The sequence below is a fragment of the Phocoena sinus genome, chromosome 3 (assembly GCF_008692025.1).
Source record: "Phocoena sinus isolate mPhoSin1 chromosome 3, mPhoSin1.pri, whole genome shotgun sequence".
Classification (NCBI taxonomy): Eukaryota; Metazoa; Chordata; class Mammalia; order Artiodactyla; family Phocoenidae; genus Phocoena; species Phocoena sinus.
Window position 1 is genome coordinate 166530762 of NC_045765.1, and position 20979 is coordinate 166551740.

Here is a 20979-nt window from a genome sequence, read left to right on the forward strand (position 1 = left end):
CCCAAATCACCTGCCCCTACAAAAGTTTCTAATCAGTATTGGGGGGATTCGTAGATATTCAAAAATCACAAGGACTTCCCTGACCTACATGACCCTTCTCACCATCACAGACAAGGAAGCAAATGGAAGGAACCGGAAGTCTCAGAGAGCCTCTGGTGATGGTGATGCTGGTCTGTGCTAGTCAGTCCACATCCCCTCCCCACCCCTGCCCCAAGGGCCTGAGCTTCCCCACTTCCAGACTGTTCTCTCTCTCCTCCCAGGCTTTCTTGTTGTCTTGGGTCTGGCCAGTGTGCACCACGGGCAGGGGAATGAGGCTGGGGTCCTCCTTCCTGCCCTCCTTCAGCTCAGCCTGCAGCTTTGGCCAGGGCTTCATGCCACATCACAGCCCCTGTCAGGCAGCCCCTTCCCAGGCTCTGTTCTTCCCTCAGGCCCCCATAACCTGTCCTCCCCTCTCCCCAGCAGGCCGGCGGGATGAGCACGGTTGTAGCTCCCCGTGTTTCTGCTCCCTGCGGCTTCCGCATCCCTTGATGGTTCCCTTAACCCCACCCACACCTCTGCCCAGGTTGCCCTCATCACGTTCATTCCACAATCTTGCCAGGACCATCATAAATGCATGTGCTTAAGACTTGGATCTTCACCTCTGAAACCTCACTGGTACCATGAAGCTGTGATATTTTGTACTCTGTAACTCGTGGGCTCCCTTTGCCTGAACCTCCAGCAAACCTTCTAGAGGCTTCTGGCTCCTTCTGGGCTGGGTTGGAGTCTAGTCTACAGCACAGCAGGCCTTCAGAGAAGGAGGACGTTTTTGATGTAAAATTTTAGATCAACATGATGTGATAAACTACATGGATGGTGATATTCTCTTTTGATTGGTTTTTCATGTTGCTTTAAAAATTCACTTTTAAGCGCCTTAGGTTTTTGCACGATTTTCCATGAGCTGTGACATATATGTTTGTGTGTGTGTTTGGGGTGTAACAGGCACAACTGTGTACCCCTACATCACACGCAGAGCAGCACCTTGGAAGCACAGTCCAGTCCTGGGCTCTGATAATCCCCCCTTTCCACAGTTTATCTGTCCACCCATAACCCGCTCAGTAAGGAGTCCCTCATATCCTGTACAAAGCCAGCCAATGGCCCAAGCCTACCAGGAAATTGAATAAAAGTTGTGAAATGTTTTCAATGTGAAACTGTGTCAAGCAGTAGTAGAAGCCCCCCTTCTCCTTTTTATCCCACTGTAAGAATTCTTGTCCCCAATTTCCCCTTCCAGCCATCACCTACATGCCAGAAGCAGATGGGGAAGACTAGGGAACTGGCTTCCTTGTGGCCCAGATCTGGGTCTTGTCTGATGCCTTGAGGGAGGCAGATAGAACCATATTTGCATTTGTGAAATCAAAATGGAACTCAGCATCATTTCTGTGTGATCCATGCAACGCTTTTACCTCTGGTCGGCCCTTAACTAGACAGTAGTCCCTGTGCCAACCACTTGACAAGTACTCAGGTGCCGTTTTCCTTAGCCTCCGAGCACAGCCCAAGGATAGAAAGTCTCATCACCCCTCTTTACTAGGGACGGATGGTCCCCCGGCCCCGCCCCCCCCCCGCCTCCCCCACCCCCATAGCACAGGTAGCTGGTGCGTCAGCCCCCCTGCCCAGCCCCGCACGGCACCCTGAGGCAGAGCAGCAGAGGGGGGCTCCCCAGACTCAGAGCACATTCACAAAGTAATAGTAATGATCACGATCAGTCAAAATAATATGGACCTATACTGTGTAGATATTATACAAATATGCTGTGTGATCCCTGTTATTACTGATGCTGGCTCCATGAGCAAGGGCTTCATGCTTTTACCGTGAGAACAGTCATAGCCACACTTACATAGCGGGCAGGTGTTTGGACTTGTGAGCATGGTCAACACCAGTGCGAGCATCTGCTGATCCCTTTTCTACCTGTACGAGAGCCCTTTCGGCCAGAGGCAGCAAGAGGGCTGTTAAAGGATGGAGGAGGAATCCTGAAACTCTCAAGTGGCAGGGCCTTTGCTGCTTTAACAACAAATTCAGGGAGAAATTCGTGGTGTGAACCCCCTCGAACGCAGGGGTCTGTTCTCCAAGAAAACACTGAGGTCACCGTATGGTAGGAGCGGTATTCTTATCCTGGTGGGACGGGGGAGGTTACAGGACCTAAGAAATGGGGATATTTTCCTCTTAGGAAAAATCTGCCTTTGTACATCGCCTCACTCTGGGTGGGATCCGGTGAATCACTCTGAATCCAGAGGATCATGCAGTTTCATCCTTTCCCTGTTGTCCCTGCTTCTTACAGAAATAGCCAGGTGTGGTTAGTGGGAGTGTACAGTCTTGGAGTATCGATAAGAAACAAGAGGGGTAGAGTCATAACTGTGGCAGCTGGAGATGGGCAACCAGCCAGGTCAGAGGAGATGAACATGCTTAACGTTTACTCTTTCCTGTTGTATTTGGATACAGAGCAGAGGTAAAGCTCACTTGGATTTTCACACACAAAATATGGTGTCAGCTTTGTTCTGAAACTGTGTCGTGCAGGTAGAGTTTGCCCCAGAGAAATTAACTGTCTCCTCTGTGGAGTCCTCTCCTGCGTGAATGATGAGTCTTTAATCCCCCAGAATCATCCAGGGTGGGACCATTTGGGCGAGAAGGTGGGGCAGCAGGGAGTAACGTGAAAGCACGTAACTTACTTGTGATCCCTTCTCTTCGTTTGTCATATTTTCTAAGAAATGCATAAGGCCCCATGTTAAATTTAGGAGGTTTGGACTTTAGGCCTTCTTCTGTCCCTTTTCAGAGGGGAGATTCCTTTTTGGGGTCTGGGTGATCTGAAGGCTGGGTCCCAAGACTCTCAAATCTGGAGGACACTCTAGCTCCTGAGAAAATTCCCTGGTCAGATTTACGGTGACATCGTGCGGTCTTCCACCTGCACTGGAGCTAGTCACCATGGGCCGGGGTGCCCGCCAGAGAGGCCCCTGCCTTCCACGCTCCCTGGAGGCCCTCAGAACGTACACATCACAGAGCATCCGGGCCCTCTGTTCAGACCCTGCCGTGGCTCCTAGCTCAGCTCTCCGTTTTGCTTCCTCTGGACCACCTGCTCGCGTCCCAGCGACATTAGAGCCTGCTTGCCCTCAATAGCACACAGCAGCATCATTCCCCTCTGTCATCGCTCAGGCTGCTCCCCTCGGCGGCCCCGGACGACTCCGTCACCTGGCGCCTCTCTCATGCTTCAGGGCGCAGCGCAGCCTCCTAACCGTCCTTCCGGATCCTGCGAGTTTGCCGAGAGCCCCTTCTCCGCCCACAGCCCCTGCTCAGAGCTCCATCACTGGATTTACTTGTAGTAATGATGAGCGGTCCAGCTCCTCCTGGCCAGCTTACAAACTCTTGGAGGGTGGATATAGGACGGGTTTGACGGGGATGCGCCTTACAACTAGTAGGTTCCGGTTGCTTAATACACACTCTTTTAATACGTTATCAATTAAATGTTGTCAGTTTGAGGTGACTTTTGAGGCCAGGTCTTACATAATGCTAGCTGACCAATCTTGCATTATTTTAAGGTACATAAAAATGCAACAGAGTAGTACAGATGTGATTCTTTACTCCAATTCTTCTTGTTCCTTGGGTTTCTCACATGAGTGAACAAGCCTAGTATCGCTTGATTGACAAGTCGTTACATCTCCCCCTCCTCCTTGAGGGAGGCAGATAGAACCATATCCTTCTTATCCCTCTTTTCTTCTGCCCCCTCCTCCCCTCTGCCTCTTTTTTCCCCTCCCTCTCCTCCATCACTGTCTCCACCGATGACCTCTGCAGCTTTACTTCAAAATACATCTCTGTTCCTCTCTTTTTAATCGTAATATGAAATATGCCAGATGAGTTCTGATGGTCTTGTGGGAGACCTTTCATTTTTTCCCTATTATGTTTGCAGCCTTGACCCTTTCTGACATCCACATTTGTATCTGCTTCCTAGATGAGGAATCTCACCGTGGATGGGCACTTCGGCGCGTGGTCAGCGTGGACGCCATGCACGCACACCGACGGCAGCACCGTGGGATCCTGCCTCTGCCGGACCCGCTCCTGCGACAGCCCGGCCCCCCAGTGCGGCGGCTGGCAGTGCGAGGGCCCCCGCATGGAGATCGCTAACTGTTCCAGGTGTGTCCCTCGCAACACTCGGGCTTAAACTCACGTGTGAGCTCAGCCTGCAGAGGAATTTAGGAAATCACTTCTAATACGTGCCTTCCCTCTTCAAGAGAAATGTCAGAAAAAGACAGGGACACTTACCACTTAAAAATGACGTGATCTATGAGAGTAGATTTAAAATTACAGATTAGGTGTGTAATATACATATATACATATTCATATATATAATATACATATGTATGTGTAACTGAGCCATTGTACCGGGCACCTGAAACTAACACGATATTGTAAATCAACTGTACTTCAATTTAAACAATTACCAATTAGATTTAAGCCTGTTTATATGTTGAGACAAATCTAAACCTATTCATGTGTTCATTGTTAGATGAGGGAAAGTATTTTGAGAGTGCAGGATGTTAGAAGAAGGAAAAGCATAAAATTTCTGAATGTTTAATTAGACCCTGCTCAGCAAGTTTTTAAATGGGAAGGTGGCTATCAAATCACTGTGGCATTTAAATTCCCTCACACATTTAAATAGTGATGTAACAGAAATTATACCTTTGCAACTTCTGAAGCTTTTGACGAAAAAAAAATTCGATGCCAACTTACAAGTAGTTGAGAGGTATCTAGTTTATCACCATTCTTTTAGGGGGCAGGTGAGAAACTTGCTATGAAGACCACCGCGCCCAGAAACCACACTGTCCAAGTACAAACATTGTGAGTGACAGCTGTCCCATCGCAGCTACATCACGGGAACTTTAGTCGCTACCCTAGATCCGTCCTTTACAGATTCAGGAATATCACTCTAGGGGCCGCTTCTGAAACTACCGAAACTGTCCTACACTGGTGCTCACACTGTAGAGGAGCCCGCTTCTAACAGTGCGTATTGCTTTCCAAGTGTGCATGAGAGCGTCACTTACTGGTATATGGGCTGTTAGGGATAAATTTGGGTTGATGAATTAAGGGGTGTGTCCAAGAATACATGAGCTGATACACCGTGCATGCATCTCTGTCCTTGCGTGGATTGGGGGGTAGCGTCTGCCCTGATAATGGAGTAGGATACCTTTCCCCGCTCTGAGTAGAAAGCTGGCTAGAGAAGCTGTCTGCTGTCAGCAGCATCACATCTGCTTCATGTGACTCTCTCATGAGTGTACATTTCAGCATGCCTGAGGGATAGGAAGCTGGGACTCCATCATTTACAAAATCAGGCCATGTCACAGTTTCGTGTGTGTCACCAGATTCTATCTGAGATTTGCCTTCTTTCTTATGAACCACCTCAGGGCAGGGTCTGGAGAGACGGCCCATTCCGCTCACTTGCTTCTAACCATTGGAAGCCACTGATGCTGTCAAAGGAAAGAGACAATGGAGCAAGTGGATTTGGCCGGTTGGCAGCAAATGCTTTTTGTTTTAGCAGCAGGGGACTCCTAGTCTACATATTCCTTTGAAGCTGTCTGCCCAAAGTATGGTAATCTAACATCAGAGATTGTTTTTAATGCCCTTTACCAGTTGATAACCTGTCTATGTTGGCCTCAATTTTGTTGGAAGCAAAAAACTGGAAACCACCTAACTTACAAACCCATATTTTTTGGCTCAGTCAGCAACGTCAAGTGCTTCCTCAATTTGTGCAAAGTACATCCAAAAGTCTTTACAGAGACTGATCTAATGATGCTAAATTAAACCTGTTCTTCTTTATTTATCATTGTAGTTGTTTAATCCACTATACTCAGAAACTGTTGGGAAATTCAAAATATTGCTAGTTCAATACATTTTGCAAATATAATATCTTTGATTAAACACTTTTATTGTATCACATCATTTAAATTTGTTTTCTCACTATCTTGGAGCCGCAGATTAAAGGCATTCAATTTATGGAAATGAACCCACAATATAAGGTAATTAGCTAAGCCAGACTTTATTATCAAACCAGGGTCAAGTCAGACTTCCTATCAATCAGGAAAATCTGGTTTAATTTTATAATTAAAATGAACACAGGAATGTGTATGTCACTTCTGAATTCTAATTCCTGGGGCGGGAGGGAGGAACAGAGAGAGAGAGAGAGAATTGTAACTAGCTAAGCAGAAAGGTAGAACGTCAAGGAAGCCTTGAAGCCTTGACAGGACTTTGTCATCTAAATACAATAAGTCTGCAACTTTCAACGTTTGTTACCTATACCTTCTGTTTTTAAAATTTTTTATTGAAATATAGTTGATTTACAATGTTGCGTTAGTTTCAGGTGTACAGCAAAGTGATTCAGTTCTACATACATATAGGTGGGACCTTAGTTCCCCGGCCAGGGATGAAACCCGCAGCCCCTGCATTGGAAGCGCAGAGTCTTGACCAGTGGACCACCAGGGAAGTCCTTACCTATACCTTCTTAGGGGACTTTTCTCTAGGAGCAAAACCTGTGTCCATCCTGGGTTGGTCCAGAGAATCAGTGACAGCGAGATCGTCTGTGTGCGGGAATGAAACTGCAGAGGGCTCTGAGCATCTGCAGCTGGGGTGGGGGAGGGGAGCAGGAAGCTGGGCAGAGCTGGGCTGCAGGCCGCACAAAGACCTCAGCTGGTCGCACAGGAAGCTCCAGAGCTGGCAGCTCTTTGATGCTGTTAGATCCTCTCACCTGAGAGTCGTAACCACCAACACCCTCAGCATCTGGAGAAAGGCAGACCACAGCGTCCACTACTGCACACTATCTCCCAGTAGCTGGGAGATAGAAGCCAAGTCCTTAATCACACAGCTGTGCTCCGAACGTCCCAGCTCAGCTAACATCTGCTGCTGGGTAACCCGGAGAATGGTTCAAACAGTGTGATCCGTGGAGTAGGTTTCCTGTCTCCTTTGTATATCGTTTTGTTGTTGTTTGTTTGATTTTTCTTTTACAACTATACTCAATTTGGTCCTCCCTTCCCTGCATCACCTATAGCACTGTGACCACAGCAACATTTCATATTTTAAAACAAGCACCAGGACACCTGAAACTAACACAACATTGGAAGTAGATTACACTTCAATAAAAAAGATAAAAAATTTTAAAAAGCAAGCACCAGGAAAGCTTCTTGGATCAGTCTCCGAACTCTTCTGCTTCACTTCATGTAGGATATTTTTATTAAGTGTTATCTTCTCTCCAGGAGCCTATTTAGAATGCAGAGACCTCTGGGCGAGTTGTCTGTGAGTCTGTGACATCACTAACACTGAAAAGCACGTTGGGTGACCACACCATACGGGAACCCAGGGCGTGAGGGCTCTGCCTGCCCAAGAGGAGAAGGTCCGTCAGATAAGGAAAGGCAAGCCACAAGGGCGGATTTTGCCCTCTGCTCACCTTTTCCATAGGCCAGCTCAGATCACTGCACAAAGTTGAAAGGAGCCCATCAGGGCTACAGAGATTACATTATTTGTGTTATTACAGAAAACTACAACATATCAACCTTGCATTATGCACTGCATTATTTCTATAAAGCTAAGTTGGTTTCCACGATGCCTGGCAGAAACTTTATAAAAGCCATAGAACTGTTACTGTTGGAAGATTATAGTCAATGAGTAATATTCTTTTTTATATTGTTTCATGGAAAACAAGGACTATCACAGGCCTTACTGTGACTTGTTTATCGATACCTCCTCGGCTCTGGTTCTAGCTGTGGAATGTCATTCACTAAGCAGAGCCGTGATACAATTAGTGGTTATTTCAAGACTAAAATTCAAATAAACGAACCTGCTTTAGTGATGTTTTAAATGCATAAGTGGATTGTTTTGGACTGACTTCATCACAAAAATGATCCATCTGCTGATATATGCTTACTTCTTCGGTTGCCTGCTACTACGTCTGCCGCAAAGCAGCGTTTCTAAGTTGTGCAAACCCAGCTCCATAGAATAGTCACACTCATGGACAGTATATTCATTTATTCCCTCAGGTATTATACTCCTATTATTTACAAACACTTCAATTTACCTACCTCCCTGTATACAGCAGGTTCCATAGATTGTAAGTAGACTATATCATCAGATGTCACGTTTGTTAAAAGGTTTAGGAAATTAAGAATTTCCAAACAATTTTGGAAGCAGTGTTTCCTGCATTATCTAACCATTTTTTTCATATATAAAGAAACTTTGAAAGTAAAAATGTCATTTTATTCATGTTGAAATTGCTATTTTTGCATGTAATTCAATGAATTACTTGGATACTTTTTAAAATTGTGTAGGTAATGACGTATAAGATACTAATTACTTTTAGAAGCAAATTGGGAAGTCTGTCTTATTTTGTGTTATTTTGGTTAAATGATCACAAAGCAGCTTTGTTATTGTATTGCATATCGAGGTATCATTTATATTTTATTGAGATTATTTTTAAGTTTCAGAAGATAAAGTAGGGAAATATGAAATACACTAAGTATTTTCTCAGAGGAACTTGCATTTGAAATTGTGTTAGAAGTTACATACGTAATTTGTTGTTTGTACCTTGAGCTGTGGACCGCCACGCTTTTAAAGGAACATATAAAGTAAAATAAGAATTCATGTGAGTTGATTTTTTTCAGTGGAACTATAAATCCTATAGATGAGAGTAACAGCTATTTAGAAACACATATGCAATTAGAGAAATAAAAAAAATTCTACATGCAGTAAACCATCTGTGTGGGAGTTTGGACTCTGGATTTAACAGATATTTTAATACTTAAAAATATTTTTTATTTATTCCTATAGCTTGTTTTTAAATAGCAGGGACAAACTGCTAAGGGATATATTTAAATTATAAATATTCTACATGCAGTCATGTTAAGGAAAAAATACAATATCGAACAAAAATTTTCTCTAGCTGCTAGTAGCAGTTTATTTTGTAAACCACTTTTATAAAAGTGGTTCATTTTCTTTTATTTTACATTTTTAATATATCTACCTTATTTTATATGTATAACAACATAAATAAAGATATATGCAATTTGCACTTCCTATTTATATACTATGTCTTTGTCAAATTGCAAGAAAATAGCCAAGAATCTGAATTTAAAATACCCATTCTTCATTTTTAATAAAGCTTGTTTTAAAACCTGGCACATTACGGTGCTCTTTATCAATGTGAATGCCATCGAGAAAGTTACTGATTTTCACTGATGTGAACAGATTTTTAAAATAAACATTTAGATGAGTATTTTGTTCAAATGTGCAGTTTTCATAGATGATAACTGACATGGTACAAGTCAACTAAATTCATAAGCTCTCAGGTTTCAGGGATTCATCTCTAACTGCTTTTCAGTGAAATAACATTATTTTTCATTAGTTTAATGTTTTCATAACTAAACTTTCTTAATTGTTCCTAATATTGCTAAAACTTGACTCTCAGATTTTCTATTTTGATTCTAAAATCAGATACGTGGGGAAGAAAACCTCACAGTGACTGAGGTTCCTGTGATAGGACCTTTATTCCCATGGCTCTTTGCGGGCTTTTCCTTCACAGCCCACAGTCAGTGGTCCGTGTCGGGAACGTGTGAATTTGGGGGCGGGTGCAGACAGAGGTTGGGCTCCGAGCCAGTTGGACCCAATGACCCCGTGGCTTCCTCCCCCAGGAGTGGAGGCTGGACCCCCTGGACCTTGTGGTCTCCCTGCAGCACCACCTGCGGGATCGGCTTCCAGGTGCGCCAGAGGTCCTGCAGCAACCCTACTCCGCGACACGGGGGCCGGGTGTGTGTGGGACAGAACCGCGAGGAAAGGTATGTACCCTCTCTGCTCCCGGCATCGCCATCCTCGCGCTTACTGTCATCCCAGTGTGGTCGGTTCCCCTGCAGCTTCAGTTTTGGATCCGGCTCAGCTTATCTGTGGCATCCCTTTCTGTTGAGCTGGATGACCCTCCTCTTTTTCTGGCATTCTTTAATTTTGACCAAAGCTTGGGGTTGACAGCATCATTGGGCCGCCATGGAGCCTGCACAGTTCATTCAGCTGAGCAGTTTCCAAGGGACTGGAGATGCAAGGACAGTGGGCATCTCTGTGCTGGGCTCCCCAGAGACTAAGCCTATGGGTCTGCTGGAGAATGATTGTTCTTGTTAGAATTCAACTAGAATTGAATTCAAGTCTCAAACCTCCAATCCTGAATAGGGCCTGAGCTGGTCCTGGGTCCAGATGGTATTGCTCGGATGAGGTAAGTTTTCCATCACAACTAAATGAAGCACTGGCATGTAGGTGAGAACATAGTCAGTATTTTGGTTATATTTACAACTATGCACTTGTCTATTAACAGGTACCCTCAGTGAAGCTGCAGGACAACCCAGAAGGGGGGATCCTTTTCCACGTGTATTTTAAGCTTTCCACACTTCATAGGGACATTTGAGTTCAGTCTCGCATTTAACAGTTTGTTGCTTTCTATAGACTCAGACATTTGGTTTTGGCCTCATAAAATCTACAGTTGTCATAATTGACTCTTTCTTGCATATTTAAAGTACATTCTCGTTTATGGGAGAAAATCCAAGTAGGTGAATTTCACATCACTTTCAGGATTCTTACTCCCCATATCACATAAACTTATCCTATTGATCCATGAGAAGCAAGCTGGCTTTCAGTACTTTTTAATTAAAATGTAGTAAGGCTTATAGCCAGTGAAATGGGTTCAGTGGGAGCCTCAGTAAAATACTGTATGCAGTTATTTGCTATGTGATTAATATTTATATAGACAAAACCACAGACTTAGTGTATAGATAATTCTCTGCTAAATACTTACCACAACCTGAAATTAACTGGAATCATTTTTTTTTTCTTTCTTCACTGTGTTCCTAAATCACTAATTAAGACTTTGTTCTTTTGACTCAGAGAGAAAAATGAAGGATGACTTTTACAAAGCAGGGTTGGTCGCTTTTGTAGTAGCCCCCAGTGACAGACTTGCATAAGCTTGTCATTTCCAATCTGACGCCAGTTGATAAGTGAGAACGTCGATTATGGGGAAGTTGTCTCCCTGCTATTTCCCAGGGTTATAAGATTTAAATTGGTTGGAAGTTGTAAAATGCTATACGTTGTCACGTAATAGAGCCCATTCAGGCAAAGTCGCCTTCATCTGTGCGAAGCCACTCCTAAAATCACGGCACCTCCACAACCTCACACCTGTTATCACCTTTCCCAGGCTGAGCACGCAGGAAGGAAGAAGCTGGTTAATTCTGTGGTTAACACAGGTGTATGTTCTGTATCCATTTACAAGTGTTCATAAAGCTTCATTTTCAGAAAGAGATCAGGATGGCTAATGTGTTTGGGGAACTTACACTTAATATATTCTTATTTTACAGAAGAAACACTCATTTGGGCTAGATGAATATTTGCTTAAGAAGGGAACATTGGGACTTAAGTAAGAGACGCCTGGATGATAAGAACAAGGCCTGTGGCCCGGGGAAGTCTCCCTTTGGAACTGCCTTTCTAGGGAGCATTCAAGAAAATAATGAAAACTAGAAAAGACAAACACACGATATCAGTTTCTTGGTCTTCACAAACAAACGGTTCTTAGGTTTCTTTGCCATGTTATGCAGGAAGTCTCTCTACCTAAGTAACATAAAGAAATACCATTCTGATTCTGAAAAAAGGGAAATTTGAGAACTAAACTCGAGATTAAAGGAGAGCCTTGTCTCCCTGAGAAGGTACAAAAGACGACGGACTAGACATACACAATCATTAATAAAATCACATTGTGTTTATTTGAACACCATCAACCATAAAGAACTCCTGAGTGGCCACAAATGAATAAATTGGCTCTCCTGGCAAAGTCCCGAAGTTAATGTTAGGACTACAGTCAGTGACTTTTGATTTGGGATAAAATCTCCAATATATGAAAAATTCAATGAGAGCTTTATTGCAACAGAGATCTCAGAAATAGCTACATCATTTTTTCTACATAATGGATAAAGAAAATATGTAACTTATATTCTAGCTGTACTTTAAAAGGCATGGGCATTTTGTTTTTCTGTTCTGAAACTTCCTGGAAAATGATTTTCTTGAGTAGCAGAAACTGAATAGAAGCACTGACTCCTAAAAAGGCTACCAGCAAGGATGAAGCAATGGATCTCTGTGTATAAATATTATCAAAATGCAAATGTCATTGTCTGTATTTGTTTTCTCCTGCTGTGTGACAAAAACTTAATGGCTTAAGGCAACACACATTTATTAACTCAAGTCTCAGTGGACCAGGAGTTCCTACATGACTCATCTGGGCTCTCTGCTTAGCCAGAGCTGTGGTCTCATCTGAGGCTCAGCTGGGGAAGGATTTACTTCCAAGATCATGTGACTGTTATCAGCATTCAGTGCCTTGTGGGCTGTCAGTCTGGGATGTCAGCGTCTCACTAGTTGTCAGCCTGAGACGGTCCTCAGTTTCTTGCCAAGTGAGCCTTCGCAATATGGTCATTTTCTTCCTCAAATCCAGCAAGGAAGAGAATCTCCTTGCAAAATGGACATCACTCTCCTATGTAATGCCATCACAAAGGCGACAAACCTCCACCATTCCATATTCTATTGGCTAGAAGAAAGTTACAGACCCAGTCCTCAATCAAGAGGGGTACATTACACGGGATATGAACATCAGAAGGGCAGGGATCATTGGGATCACCATATAGTTTATCTGCCAGCATCGATTATGTGTCCCTGCCGTGTACAAAATGCATTTCTGCCCTCCCAAGTTTCCACAAAATTTTATACCATTCAATCATTTCCCCAAAGTCCAGAACCTTATTTAAGTCAGACCCATATGTGAATGAGCCTTCCTGGGTGTAGTTCATCTCAGTCTGTCCATCTTTAAAATGAGAGACACGTTATCTGCCACCAACACACCCAGTGAACCCATGGTGGGACAGGCAAAGGGTTACAGCTACAGATAGTCCTGTTGAAAAAGGGGGGAAATGGAAAGTACAAAGAAATTTCCATTGAAATTCTGAAATCTATTCAGACAAGTGTATGGAGTTGCTTGATTAAGTTTCAAAGCTTGGCCATGATTCTCCACAATTCTTAGCTCTGTGTTCTGGGCTCTCACTTCTGTTTCCTGAATCATCCTTCCTTTCTCATGAAAGGTAGCATGTGCTTCCAGCTGGGCAGTTTAATCAGCCTGATTCCTGCCAGGACAAGTCTGGGTTTCCAACAGCCTCATTTCATCTGTACTTTCTCCATACATTTCAGTCTAAGCTGGCGATCTTTTTGCTGAAATAAACTCTATAAGTCTTCTGTGAATTTCCTTGGGGTTTACTCCGCTGAAGAGATCTACACCCATAGATCTTTTTGAGATAGCCCTTCTCTACCTGGGGTTCCTGCTGAGATGGCTGAGGGACAACACCCTCCAGCTTGCTTGTGACTGAAAGGATCTGCGACTCTTGCTCTTGATCTTTTGAAAGGACTCCTTGTATGACTGAACACTACTCTGATCTTTTGATGTTTCTGAGGTTTTAACAAAAGGTTGTACAGTCACACCCTCAGCTTTTTACTCTATGTCCACCTTTCCTGACAGTGCTCAGAAGCTGCTTCTTCGTTTTAGCGTCTTTTGCCATCAGGAGAGGCCAAGAATTTCCAAAACCATCCAGACCTGTTTCTTTCCATTTACTATTGCTTCCCTCAATTATTTTTCCTTCCACATTTTACTATAAGCAGCAAGAAGAAACCAGGTGGCACCTTCAACACTTTGCTTGGAAATTTCCTTAGCTATATAACCCAAGTCTCTCTTTCCATATAACTGCGGTAACAAATTTGGAAGCTCTCTTCGTTGTATGACAAGGGTCTCCCTTCTTCTAGCTTCTAATAATATGATCCTATCTTCTTTTAGTTTCTTTATTGAGCTAAAGATATATATATATATATATATATATATATATATAAAAACATAAAATTCGCCATTTTTAACTGCTCAATTCAGTGGCATAATTACATTTACAGTATTGTACAACCATAACACTATTTCCAAAACTTTTGTATCACCCCAAACAGGGACTCTGAAACCAAAAAGCAATAACTCCCTATTATTTCCTCCTTCCGACCCCTGATAACCTTTAATCTATAAATTTACCTATTTAGGAGATTTCATATAAGTAGAATCATACAATATTTTTATGTCTGGCTTATTTCACTTAGCATATTGTTTTCAAAGTTCATTCATGTTGTAGCGTGTATAAGAACTTCATTGCTTTTTAAAGGCTGAATAATATTCTCCTGCATGGCTACATCATATTGTGTTTACCCATTTACCTCTCAGTTGGCATTTGGGTTATTTCTACCTCTTGGATACTGTGAATGATGCTGCCATGAACACTGGCATGCAAGTATCTGTTCAAGTCCTTGTTTCAGTTCTTTTGTGTATATATATATGTAGGAGTGTGTGTGTATATATATGTATAGAATTGCTAGGTCATATATTAATTCCATGTTTAGCTTTTAGAGCAACTGCAAAATTGTTTTCTACATTGGCTTCATCACTTACATCCCTACCAGCTATGTACAAGTGTTCCACTTTCTCTACATCCTTGCCAACACCTGTTATTTTTCATTTTTTGATTATAGCCATCCTAGCAAGTATAGTGTTGTTTTGATTTACATTTCCCTAAGACGAATGATGTTGAGCATCTTCTCATGTGCTGATTGGCCATCTGTATACCTTTTTTTAAAATGTCTAGGCCTTTGCCCAGTTTCTAATTGGGTTTGCTTTGTTGTTGTTGAGCTTTACTCTTTATTTTATCTCCTTCTAAACCTTCACTGGCAGCATCCTCAAAGTCTACATGTATACCAACAGTCTGTTCAAGGTGATTTGGGTTTTCTCTACCATGCTTTTCAAAATTCTGCTTGCTTCTACTCATTCTCTAGTCCTGAAGCCTCTTTCATATTTTTAGATATTTCTTACAGTAGCACCACATGCCTAGGTGCCAAGATCTGTCTTAGTTGTCATTCATAATAATATTACTTCACACTTAGCTGCCTAAAACACCACATGCTTTATTGGCTCACAGTTTCTGTGGTTTCATAGTCTGGACAGGGCTTACCTGGGTCCTTTGCTTCAGGATCTCACAAGGGTGCACCAAGGTGTAGACTGTGGCCATGGTCACATCTGAGGCTCAGTAGGAGAGGGGAGGAGACTGCTTCCTAAATCCCATGGTCGTCAGCCACATTCAGTTCCTTCCATGTCATTGGACTGAAGCTGTTATCCAGAAACTGCCCACAATTCCTTGCCACCTGGGCCTTTCGCATCTGACTGCTTACTACTTCAGAGCCAGCAAGGGAGAGAATTTCTTGAAAGAAGGACATTACACTGTTATGTAACATATTCATGGGAGTGACAGCCTGTCATCTTTGCCATATTCTATTGGTTAGAAACAAGTCCCAGGTCCCACCCACCCTGAGTGGGAGGGGTTTACACAGGATGTGAATTCCAGGAAGCAAGGCTCATGAAAACCATGCTTGAGTCTTTCCACTGCATTACCAAAGTTAAGAGACCCAGGAACCAAGGGGGTTTATTATATGATTTTTCTTCGTCTTCATGGGCAAGTTTACTTAATCCTGTGATGAACCAAAGTGATGCTCTTTGCAAGTCATTATCATCACTATCCTACTGGTTCCCTTAGCTTTCCCTTGGGGTAAAAAATAATATTATGGAGGACTCAATACATGTACAGTTTCTCTGGTGCCACAAAAGTTTCCATTATCCCAGTGTGGCCCAGCCAAGGAACAATCACTTAAAGGCGAACTGAGAAGAAAATAGTTCTAACAGTGCTCTGATTGGTTCAGGCTAACAGAGGTTTCAGTGAGAAACCAACGTGGATTGAACCACATCAGAACACAATTTGTAGCATAAAGAAATAGGACAAGGAACATGATACGTTATTGAAAGTCTAGTCTATACAGGATTGTGAAAGGCAATGCTCTTCACAGAGACTAGGTTTGTGGAAAAAGGGATAATTTATGGAGAAATATTGCTGGGCTATTAATTCATTTTTAAATGCAAAATGAGAATGAGTAGTCATGGGTAAAATTAAAATCTTAATTTTTAATGCATCATGAAATGTATCTGTGACTGTCAGTGCTTTAAGAAGCTAGAGGTCCAGGAGAGCAAATAAAATTTCAAAACTGTTTAGCTTATCATTTGGTAAAAGCCAGCTGTGTGTTAAGGACTAGAGAATGAGGAGCCAGTGGCTGGTCTACTGTGTAGCTATTTTATCCATAAATTAATAAAAATCCTTGCACACCCAGAGTCACCAGAGTAACTAAGTTTAGACGCCCATTGTTGTTTGTGACACTAGAGGCCCAATCAGGAGTTTAACAAGAGGTACGTCTCTCAGTGGCACGTGTTTGTTGGGTGAAGGAGTTAGGGGGGCAGAGGGACAGTACTTCCTTGAAATTGCAGAGAATCCAGAGTTAGGAGCTTGTAAGGGCTTAGCCTCTGAGCAGACTCTCCCAGGTTGAATTCGTGAGTGAAATCCAGACATAAAGGGACAAACTGGCAATTTCTAGTTCCCTCTGACCTCCCTTGCAGAGGGCGACAGTCACATATCCTGGTGTGCCTTTTGTCATGGGACTACTATAGAAAGAGAAAGAGAAGGGGGGAAAGCACATTGTTGACCACCTAAAAATGAGGCCAAGTAAATCATTTACAACACTGGTTGAAATTTCTATGCTACACGCAGTTACCAAATTATCCAGCTGTGGACTTTCAGCTGTAATAATACGCTGAGCGTGTTCAAGGGAGGGCCTGCTCTAGGCAGAGATGAGAAAGGATTTATGCATTATGATTTATTTTGCTGTGGGGAAGTGGGAGCTCAGTTGCTGTGCCTTTTATTAAAAGTCGAGGGTTTTATAAGTATTTTTGGTAAGATTTTCCTTTGCCCTCCCTACTCTTATTGTTGGTTTGTTTTTGTTTCTGCAAGCTGAAATTCATGTCAAGGAGTCAAGGACTCCTTTTTAAATATGGGCAAAATCACCTTGGAAACAGGAGGTGGCCTTCTATCCACAATGAGAGAAGCTACACATGGATATTTTGAATTAAATGCTGAAAGTTCTGATGTTCTGAGCTTTCTAGACTTACTTCTTCCAAATGCGTTCTTAAAACAAATGGCAGTTGCCTCACAGAACAATCCTTGCACCAACGTGTATGCTAATAATCACTAAGGAGTCAGGATGCTTTGCTTTACTTATGGTAACTCTACACATCTGCACAGGCTTCCTGAGGTCAGATGCTTTTCATCTATTGTGTCCTCAGTGTTGTTTTGGCTCTTCTATCTAGAGGTCACAATCTCTTAATTAGAAGCCTCCTTCCCCTTCCTTCCCACATGTGAAACTGTCCAGAGTCCTGAGCTCCCAGATCTGTCTTAAACAATCAAGCACACAAGGAAGAGTGATAAGTATTCAGTTGCACTGGCTACTCTTTCATGTGGAGAGTTAGAGACCTAACCATTTTCCTGATTGGTTCTCGACTCTCTGAAGGCTCCTTCCGCTGTGAGATATCAACCCTCTCTCCCTAGAAGTAAGCATGCCTCCTCCTTACATTTGAGAGGCTGACTTTGGACTCTGCTGTTTACTTATTTGCTTTTCTGTAGTCCACACGGCTGCCATCTTTTCCCATTCTACCAGACGCCGTGGATGTGATGTCCCGTCCCTTCCCTTGCCATCACCACCCTCTTTGTTCACCTTGGGCTATCTCTCCCTCAGGTGGCTGGCATCTATGCCCTCCTGGCCGGCATCTGCTCCAGAAACTTGTCCTGCATGTGACCCCTCACCCTGAGCCTTTGGAGGCTCAGACCCCTCGCTCAGGCATGGAGAGCTCCTCTCACCTCAGGGGCTCCAGCGCCAGCAGGATGAGGAGACATCAACTCCTGTTGTCCAGTCTTCACTCTAACTCTGACAGTGCTATTTTGTCTCTGGAGCTTGGTGGGATTTCCTTGCTTCCTTGCAAATAAAGTTCAAATTCTTCCACCTATTCATGTAAAGATACATCATTCCACTCCTTTTGCCTTTTTCTATTCACTTCTCCTCAATCACCTTTTTTGCTTTCGTGGTACGCGGGCCTCTCACTGTTGTGGCCTCTCCCATTGCGGAGCACAGGCTCCGGACGCGCAGGCTCAGCGTCCGTGGCTCACGGGCCCAGCCGCTCCGCGGAATGTGGGATCCTCCCGGACCGGGGCACGAACCCGTGTCCCCTGCATTGGCAGGCGGACTCTCAACCACTGTGCCACCAGGGAAGCCCCTCAATCCCCTTTTTACTTCACTCTTCCCACTCCTACCTTCTGTTCTTTTCCAGGATGCCCACTGATGCTCACTGTGCTTCATCCTGTTGACTCCCTTCAGCTTGGCCTGGCTTCTTGCTTTTCATGGCTGTACCTGTTACGGAATCCATCACATTCTTCATTAAATGTCCCTGGTTTGATGGGAAGACGGTTGAATCATATCAACATTTGCTGTCAGGAAACTACGTTCCCTGAATTACCTCTCTTACATTCTGGAAATCAGCTGTTTACCTCTATTTTTTTGCTCATTAAGATAGCGTTTTCTGACTATGGAATGTCCTTAAAAAAATAAAAAAAGAATTGCTATATGATCCAGCAATCCCACTCTGGGGCATATATCCAGGAAAAAACCTCTAATTCAAAAAGATACATGCACCCCCATAGCAGCACTATTTACAATAGCCAAGGCATGGAAGCAGACTAAGTGTCCATGGACAGATGAATGGATAAAGAAGATGTTGTATACATATACAATGGAATACTACACAGCCATAAAAAACAATGAAATAATGCAATTTCTAGCAACATGGATGGGCCTAGAGATTATCATACTAAGTGAAGTAAGTCAGAAAGAAAGACAAATACCATATGATATCACTTATATGCCGAATCTAAAATATGGTACAAATGAACTTATTTACAAAACAGAAAAAGACTCACAGACATAGAAAACAAACTTGGGTTACCAAAGGGGAAAGGGAGGAGAGAGAAATTAGGAGTTTGGGATTAACATATACACAGTACTACATATAAAATAGGTTAAAAAAAAAAGGACCTACTGTATAGCACAGGGAACTATATTCAATATCTTATAATAAACAATAATGGAAAAGAATATGAAAAAATATATATATAATGTATATCATATATATATATATAAACTGAATCACTTTGCTATACATCTGAAATTAACACCACATTGTAACTTAAGTCTACTTCAATAAGGAAATAAAGATAGTGTGTTCTATCCTGCACATCCTGGACTTGGGTCTGTTTCCCTGTATGCATTTCAGGTTGGACACACCTGTGATAGGGAAGTACTCTTTGTGATTTTGAGCACTTAGCGAGACACAATTGCCAAATGTGTCTCACTAAGTTTGGCTACATTCAGAATAACATCTTCTTCCCTAATGAGCTGTAAACCTGCACCTTGCCAGGTTGTTTCCTTCTTATTTTTTGTTTGTTTCCCTCACTTCCCTTTATTTCACTTGTAGCATTAAAGACAAGGAGAAATTTGATCCTTCTAAGGCTAAGGAAGGCCATGTATATTTGGCTAAAAATTGGCAGTATGAATGTACATGTAGAAGTATAGTCAATCACTAAAAAATAGGACTAATTGTCAATAGTACTTCAACTTTTTTTGGGTAACAGGTGGTCATCTAAATTAAGGTAGCTGGACATCATTCTGAGTGTCTACAAATAAATTTAAAAATACAATAACTTAGCAGTATGTGACTTGAAGCTTCATGCTAAAATTAGACTAACTTTTCTTTGACTTATATTAGTAGGATTATGGGCCTTATTCGATTCGAGGATGAGAAATGAATTCCAAATACAATTTGCTGCCTTTATATTCATAACCTACTTTATCTTTCAGTGTTTATGTTTAGAAGATACATGCCCTACTTAGGTATTTTCTATGTGTTCTCATTTTTTGAGTGTCTGTTTGAAGGGTTTTTTGTTTGTTTCTCCTCTAATTGGCTGCACAGGAAGATCCATCCTGCATTGTGAGTCTGACATTTTTTCATTGTCTCCTCCGCATCCCATTGTCTGTGAACACACAGCATGGCCAGCGCCACATCCGCCTCCTTCCCTGGGTGACCACCCAGAACACGAAACGCCCCTCACGCGGAGCATGCCCATGGGTTCAACATTCCGTGCAGGGCCAGAGAGTGGAAAGCCTGTGGCCTCACGTTCCACTAAACCCTTGCTTTTTTCCTCTTGGTTTCCTCATTACAGATACTGCAATGAGCATCTGCTGTGCCCCCCACACATGTTCTGGACAGGCTGGGGTCCCTGGGAACGGTGCACAGCACAGTGTGGAGGCGGCATTCAAGCTCGCCGCAGAACCTGCGAGAATGGTCCTGACTGTGCGGGCTGTAGTGTGGTGAGTAGCCCTCCTCATCCCCAGCCCACAGACTAGAGCTGGGAGTCCAGAGTCAGCACACACTAGATGCTCTGCAAACACAAGGTGTTCTACAAACTCTGAATGCTCTGCAAATACAAGATTCTGGTTAATGAGAATGTCTGGAGGAGATACTGGAAATTCAGAGTATCCTGAAGGCTGATTGGAATAAATATTCTCATGTGGGATATACTGCCCCAGGAGTTTTCCAGTTCTCATTTCTGAGCTAGTACAGAAACTTCAGTCTGCTTAACTCTGGGCACTATATTTGGTTTGGGAAATGGAATAAGGTCATCATACCGGGCCTGCGCTAAGTTATAAAATGCGGACAAACCTGAGACACTGAGGATTGAGAACCTTTATGGGGCCATTGTCAGAGCACATTTGGTGCCCATTCTGAGGGAATAAAAGACAAATGATGGTTTTGTTTTTCTTCTGCCCTAACGGGTCCTATTTCCCTTAACACTTTAGACTCTCAAATAAAATTCCACTTGTGCAAGGGCATGTTGTTGC

At 43.0% G+C, this 20979-nt stretch overlaps 1 protein-coding gene across 3 annotated transcripts in view; it reads left to right on the forward strand.

The window, feature by feature from the left end:
• The window catches only part of SEMA5A (semaphorin 5A), a 477269-nt gene that overhangs the window by 398587 nt on the left and 57703 nt on the right, over positions 1–20979 (forward strand). For all 3 annotated transcript variants that reach the window (XM_032627865.1, XM_032627867.1, XM_032627866.1), the window contains 3 exons: positions 3974–4155; positions 9693–9836; positions 20301–20448. In XM_032627865.1, coding sequence (XP_032483756.1) covers positions 3974–4155; positions 9693–9836; positions 20301–20448 — 474 coding nt within the window. The remainder of the gene's footprint in view (positions 1–3973; positions 4156–9692; positions 9837–20300; positions 20449–20979) is intronic.